Here is a 7,254-nt window from a genome sequence, read left to right on the forward strand (position 1 = left end):
TTTCTAGAGGACCTTTCTTGAAAGGTCATGTGCTTTTACTACACTTGTTTATATTTTAATTTCCAAGACATAGTTCAAAAACTTAGAAGTCTGTTCCTGAAATTGATGTCGTTTTCCCCAATGTGGTACACTGTGATTCACTGGAGTAATTTGTAATCAAATCCTGTGAGTTTTCTGCCCTTACGTTCTTTTCCCTACCTGAAGCCTCTGGAATAGATAAGACAAAGGGAAGGTTGGAATCTTGTAGGAACCTGGCCCACATGCAGATGAGCTGGCAGGCAGCCAACGTCCCCTGGCTTCCTGGGATTCTGTGTGTATGAGAGCGGGCCTGCAGGGCCTGCCAGATGATTTCTCCCATGGAATGCCCTTTGTTTTCTATAACTATATAACCTTGCTTCTTTTCTGCCTGCACGCGGATCTCTACCCATCCAGCAAGCCGCCACCGGAGACTCTCACCAGTCTGTAAGTCTCAATAAACCTATGTCTCACACTCAGCCACCTGGTGTGTTCTTTGGGCTTACGGCTTCATGGGCACAAATCTTGGAACAACTCGGACTCAGTCCGAACAATTGGTGAGCCTGCCAGGAGCCCAGAAACAGCCTTGGCCATGTGGACATGGTTGGAAAAAGAAAGGGAGTTTTCTGTGGGGGAAATCCCAGGATACCACAGAGCCTCTGTGTGGGGGGCTGTGGTATCCATGGTTGATGGGTGGGGGTGGCTGTGTGAGTATGGAGATGCCCCCAAAATGCAGGCCAGGCTGGAGCAGTTACTGAGCACCATAGCCAAGGACCTGGGCTTAGAGAAAAGGAAAGCTGACCGCATGGTGATGGCATCTGTGGCATGGCCACTGTTAATGGCAGTTAAATGGGCCCCCGAAGTGGAGCTGCAGGCCAGAACGCAAGCAGCCATGCTACGAGAAGAATTGTATTTAGAAAGGGAGGTTTGGTTGGTACAAGCTGATGCCCAAGAAGCTGTGTGGGAAAGCTTGAGGAAGGCAGATAATCAGTAGGACATTGACCTGCTGCTTCGTCCTCATACTGTGTTGTAAATTACCCCGTGCCGGGGACCTGCAGGGCGCTTAGCCACCCGGCCTGGGATCCCGAGGCCTGGGATCCCTTAGATACCTCTTCTACGAAGAGAACATGTGGGAGGATGTAATAGAAAGAGATGTACCAGAGGTGCAACGAGCAAGCCCGGTGCTGCAAGCTCATCCAATTCTGCAGCAAAAAAGGAAAACAGAACAGGTCCGGCTACAGGAGCCGACCCTGCTCATTTGCCAGCACCTCTATGAGGGAGTATACTGCTGCTGACTTGATAGAGCTAGGCAATCGCTTTAGGCAGAAAGCTAGGGAAAGTCTGCCAGAATGGCTGCTCTGGTTATGGGACAACATGGCAGAAGGAGTCAGTCTGAATGGGACTGGGATGAGTACACTTGCATTGATAACTAGCCACCCTTTGCCCCTCGCTGAGGCAGCGTCTTTATGTGGCCATCTATGAGGAGGAAACAATTTCACTCCCCACATGGTTAATTGCTTTATGCAAGGCAGTCTGGCCCGGCGAAGGGGACATACCCACGCAGCCCATTAGATGGCCAACTATGGAAGAATTGCAGGATATTCTCCCGAGTCTGGGAATGAGATGTGCTGTCTGTTCTCGGAACATCACAGGGCATGTAAAAATGTAATTTTTACAGCAGGGATCAAGGATGGCATTTTACAGTCTTCCCCTAACCAGCAGTATGGTACCTTAGTTTTAATCTTGAGTTCTCTGGTAGAGCAACCAATCTCCAGTGCTGCACAAACAGCGGCCTACCTAGGAGAAACTGAAAGAGTCTGCCACTGGGGAATGGAGGGGTGGGGGTAGGGGTGGGGATCGGAAAGGCAGAACAGAAGGAGAAAGCGGGGCCTGTTTGTGTCACCCTAAGCAGATATGGCATGACCTGCTCCAAGTAGGGACTGTCCTGGAACAAACGGACAGACAACTAAATGTGGTTTTAGTAAAATGGTGGCAGAAACTCCCCAAAGAGAAACGTTTTTGCAAAATACCAATGAGAAATGGTCCCCTGCAATAGAAGGGGGAAATCAGCCCAGGACACCACCAATGGAAGAGGGGTGGGTGGCAGGAGCCATAGGATGGAGGCCAAGGCCCCTGACTCCAGGTCAGGGCATATGCTGGGGACTGGAGGCCTCATGTAGAACTGACCATCTGCTGGTTTCCAAGAATAAACAGATGGTCTTAGCTCTGGTTGATACCAGAGCTGAATGTACTTTGATATACGGCAATCCCAGCCATTTCCAGGGCCCAGTTCTGGCCATAGATGGCTATGGAGGAAGCACTATTAGGGCTAAGCAAACCCCTTGAGTCCTACAAATTGGTCGACTCCTCCCTAAATGATATGTAGGGCACATCTCCCCCATACCCAAATACATCTTGGGCATGGACATTCTGGCAGACCTTACATTCAGCAGAACGGCAGGGGAATTCAGACTGCGATTCAGGGCGGTGAAGGCAATCACTAGGGGACGTGCCAAACGTCTCTGGTGAGACTCCCATCCCCGCATCGCATAACACATTTGCATAACAAATACCTGACACTATTGCCTGGGGGGGATCACCCAAATTGTACAGGAATTGGCAAAAGTGGGCATTGTTTACCCACCCACAGTGCCTTCAACAGCCCTGCGTGGCCTGAAGGAAAATCAGATGGCATTTGGAGGTTGACTGTGGATTACCAGGAATTGAACAAAGTACCTCCCCCTTGTATGCAGCTGTAACCTAGTATTGCTTTCCTCCTATATGACGTTGGACGACCCCTGGGAACATACCATTTTGTCACTGATCTAGTTAGTGCTTTTTTTCAGTGTAGCTGTTGATCCAGCTAGTCAAGACCAGTTTGCCTTCACATGGGAAAGGCAACAGTGGACTTTTAGCATCCTCCCCCAACGTATCTACACAGCCCCACTATCTGCCACGGCCTCGTGGTAAGAGATCTGTAGCTCTGGCAAAAGCCTGTCTCAGTGCACCTGTTTCACTACATAGATGACATAATGTTAAACTATGAGTCTCTTTCAGATCTACAGCAAGCAGCTGGAACACTGATTCCCTACCTGGAGCAACGAGGATGGGCAGTGGACTATACCAAAGTGCAAGGGCCTGGGTTCTCTGTCAAATTCTCGGGTGTTATGTGGGCGGGTAAGACAAAAATCATGCCAGAAGCAGTTACTGACAGAATATAGGCTTTCCCTTCCCTGCATGTGTTCCCCAGTTACAGCCTGTTTGGGGCCTCGTGGGCTATTGGTGACCCTCCATCCCCCACTTGGCCTAAATGTGTAGGCCATTATATAGACTGGTTAAGACGGGTACGCCTTGGGGCTGGGAAACCCAACACACGGAGGCAATCATCACAGCAAAACAGGCAGTCAAACAGGTACAGGCGTTGGACGTGATTCCACCTGATGTGCCCTGTGAATTAGATGTGGCTAGTGCCTAGAGGGTTTGTGGCTAGAGAGTTTTGGCTGGGGCTTGTGGCAATGGCAAAATGAATGGCAGATGCCTCTTGGCTTCTGGTGGCAGTTACGGAAAGGAGCCGAATGAACAGTGGTACGGCCCAATTGAAAACCAATTCCGTGGTGTACCACGCCCTTCATCAGTGTGAACCACTCACCAGCACGGCCCGTGTCACGGTTACAACTTCCCTCCCGATTGCTGGGTGGCTTCAGGACATCTGTGGAAGCCACATTCAGGCACTGCACAGACACTGACTAAATGACATTCCCATTTATAGCAGTGCATCACTTTGCAACCAGCCCTCGCAGTGAAGACATGCATGCTGTCCTGGGACCTGGGACCTGTCTCACTGCGGGACTCTCTGCTGACATCCATCTCCCATAAAGAAAAGACGGGAAATAATCCAACCAGACGCCTGGTGCGCGGACGGCTCTGCCATAGGGCAGCCGCCCCAATGGACAGTCGCTGTGCAGCCCCTCACCGACTGACACCATATGATGGGATACCTTGCAGTATGGATGGCAAATGTCTTAGAAGCAACTGGTATCACCCTGTGTACCGACAGCTGGGCAATCTATAAGGGCCTTATTCTATTGCTCCCCACCTGGGCTGCAAAAGACTGGATGGTTACAAAACGACCACTATGGGGCAAGGATTAAAGCAAGCCATACGGGTGGCAGTACAGTGGAAAACTGTCACAGTGTACCATGTCCCATCTCATGCAGGTTTGAATATCCCACCTGGAAATCATGAGGCAAATAGCCTCATCCACCTGCGTTGGGCCAATGGCTACATATTGTAATAAGAGCAGCCACTGAGGACAATGTACTCTGCTCCAGCTGACCACATAATATAACCTCGATGTGTCAGCAGAAGATCTCAGAGCTGTCTGTCAGCCATGTCCTGTGTGTAGTCACCGATGCCCTGAACAACTGGGGCAACCCATGGGGCACATCGGCAGAGAACATGAATTGGTTCATTGCTGGCAGGTCGGTTATGTAGGACCGCTTCCCGTCAGAGGGCTGCAAGTACACCCTAACTTGTGTGGATACAATTTCTGGCCTCCTCCAGGCCTTTCCAAGTAAACAGCCCATGCAATGGAGCACTATCCTGGGACTTGAGCATCTAAGAGTGGCTTACGGGCTCCTATCACATATTGACAGTGACAATGCGACACCCTTTTCTAGAATCCTTACCCAAATCTGGGCCAAACAACATGACATGATATAGTCATTTCACTGACCCTACAATCCAACAACTACCAGTCCAATCGAATGATGCAATGGACTGTTCAAGGAACAATTGGAAATAGACGAGCTCTCTCCAGGGGTGCACCATCCAGCTGCATCAGATACTCTGGACCATCAGTGACTCCCCTTGAAGAGAAAGGCCCTGCGCATATGCTCTCCTGACAGCTGGGCCCTACCAGGTCCTCGTAGCTCAAGTAACTGGGCCACACAGTCTCATGCCCCAGCGAGGCCCCCCAAACAACCTCCTTTTGCTGTTGCCACAAGACCTACACATGGGGACACAGATGGTCTCTTGGCCGTGGCACTAGCATACCAGGCCTCAGTGGTTGGGGATCCTAACCCCATGGGGTATTGGTATAAAACAGGGACTAGTAATATCCTCAACCTTGTTTTAAAACCTCTCCCCACATCACTATTCAGAACCCCGGGCCGATGACAAAGCAGGGCTCCCTATGTATGACCTTATGGATGGTTATTATGCAGGTCCTGACCCTGGACCAAAACCCACAGCCCACTTCTCCTGCAGGAGATAAGATTTGATATGCAAAGCCTGGCAAACAACCCTCTCCCAGCCTGGTGTTATCTACCACTGATCAAATTGCACGTGTCTTTCTGGATGGGCAAGAGTTCCTACTGCTAGCCCCCAGAAAACACCTTACTTTTCATCCTTAGTGTAACAGGTAACTACTTCCTGGATTGGACGCGGACAGTGGCGAGTGTCTACAATCAAACGGACTGCTGGATTTGCTCAGCCCTGCCCCTGTCATCGGCGTCAGGCTTGCCATGGCACCTTCATGCAGGGAATTGGACTGACTGGGGTTCTCTCCGACATTGGGCTGCCAACTATAGAAATACTGTATCATGGGACCAAATCCCTATAACCAATTCCACCTACTTTGTTTCCAGGAGTGAAACCTACTCCCACATTTCCAACCTTATTAAGGAGCAGGTGAATAAGACACGGCCATCCCTGGGCTATGCCATCTATGACGGACGAGGCTGGCTGAGCGCCGTACAGATTGAATACACCCGCCCTGCGTCTGTATGTGTAGAAAGACATAGTGATGACCCTGCCCGGATTATGGGGTGGACGCCACAGCCCCTCTGCAACCTCACGCTAAACATCACTAATCAGAGTTGGTTGGGTTGGCAGACACCATTTCAGAAGATTGGGTCGTACAGCTCTCCTTGGGGTTGGTTATGGGTCTGCGGCGCCCACGGATGGCCATATCTGCCCTACAATTGGACCGGGAGGTGCACCTGGGGCAGGCCCTACTTGCCGGCAACTATTAAAAAGACCCTCACTTCACCTCCGCGCAACTGGGAGGCGGTGAAGGCCAGACATCGCGTAGCCCGTGCATCATGGTGGTTTTATCCTCTGGCCATCTTTTTACCTGAGGTGGCAGTTATCGACTTAGAGCTACAAGTCACTGCCCTCTCTAATCACACTGCTCAAGCCCTTAATGCTTCCAAGCAAGCTATAGCTATGTTAAATGAAGAAACCACCCAACTGCGGAAGGTAGTACTACAGAACAGGATGGCTTTAGATATCCTCACGGCGGCCCAAGGGGGCACCTGTGCCCTGGTGGGAACCGAGTGTTGTGTCTATGTGCCGGATTATCATGCCAATATAAGTCACACTTTGGCTAAAATGCAAAATCACATTAAGTCAATAGACGACTTAGCACAAGACCCCTTATCTCGTTGGTTATCCTCCCTCAGCACCCACTGGCGAGTCGTAATTACTGGTGTACTTGCTTTCCTCCTGGGCCTGTTTCTGTTTTTCGTTTGCCTGTATTGTTGTTGCGGTTTCTTTTTACAATGTTCATCTTTAGTCCACAAGATTCCTGGGGGTTGAATGTAGGGACCTGGCCCACATTCATAAGCTGGCAGGCAGCCAAAGTCACCTGGCTTCTTGGGACTCTGTGTGCATGGGAGTGGGCCTGCCAGATGATTTCTCCCATGGAATGACCTTTGTTTTCTGTACCTATGTAACCTTGCTTCTTCTCCTCCTGTGTGTGGATCACTACCCATCCAGCAAGCCGCCACCAGACACTCTCCCCCATCTGTAAGTCTCAATAAACCTATGTCTCACACTCAGCCACCTAGTGAGTTCTTCAGTCTTGCGGCTTCTCAGGCACAAATCGTGGAACAACTCAAATTCAGTCCGAACAAGTCTAGATAATTTTGTCTTCCCCACCCAACCTTTAGTGCCAGTACCCAGATCGCTATTAATTACTATCTCAGCCAATAAAGGGTAGAAAGGTATCTGTCCAGAAATAGAGGCAAAATCATAGGTTTTCTTGAATTAAGTATGGGTACCTTAATTGTCCCGTATATGTCCTGGGTATTTTATGTAAGGAAGCAGTATATTTAAAAAGAAATCTAGGAATGTAACCAATGGCTTACAGTATTGTTTACAATAATAATTGAAAATAAGAAAGTGTCCATCAAAGTGGCTCCCATCTCTGGAAGCTCCACTATCTCACAGTGTTGT

The 7,254-nt window shown here is 49.8% G+C and overlaps 1 protein-coding gene across 1 annotated transcript; it reads left to right on the forward strand.

Moving 5' to 3' along the window:
• Positions 1 to 247: 247 nt before the first annotated feature.
• Positions 248 to 6,857, forward strand: LOC109446927 (endogenous retrovirus group PABLB member 1 Env polyprotein-like). The gene is made up of 3 exons (XM_019730791.3): positions 248 to 462; positions 3,073 to 3,192; positions 5,430 to 6,857. The coding sequence occupies exons 1-3, from the start codon at positions 317 to 319 to the stop codon at positions 6,613 to 6,615; spliced, it is 1,452 nt and encodes a 483-aa protein (XP_019586350.3). The 5' UTR covers positions 248 to 316; the 3' UTR covers positions 6,616 to 6,857.
• Positions 6,858 to 7,254: the final 397 nt, after the last annotated feature.

This window comes from Rhinolophus sinicus, chromosome 15, assembly GCF_057876585.1.
Source record: "Rhinolophus sinicus isolate RSI-liver-muscle chromosome 15, RSI-T2T, whole genome shotgun sequence".
In the NCBI taxonomy this organism is placed as follows: Eukaryota; Metazoa; Chordata; class Mammalia; order Chiroptera; family Rhinolophidae; genus Rhinolophus; species Rhinolophus sinicus.

What these genes read in the sequence shown, in the direction of transcription:
- LOC109446927 (XM_019730791.3), top strand. Translation starts at nt 317, where the DNA reads ATGAGAGCGGGCCTGCAGGGCCTGCCAGATGATTTCTCCCATGGAATG. An exon ending in CCGGAGACTCTCACCAGTCT is followed by an intron (nt 463 to 3,072) that starts GTAAGTCTCAAT and finishes AGTCTCTTTCAG; the next exon opens with ATCTACAGCAAGCAGCTGGA. An exon ending in CTCGGGTGTTATGTGGGCGG is followed by an intron (nt 3,193 to 5,429) that starts GTAAGACAAAAA and finishes TTTCATCCTTAG; the next exon opens with TGTAACAGGTAACTACTTCC.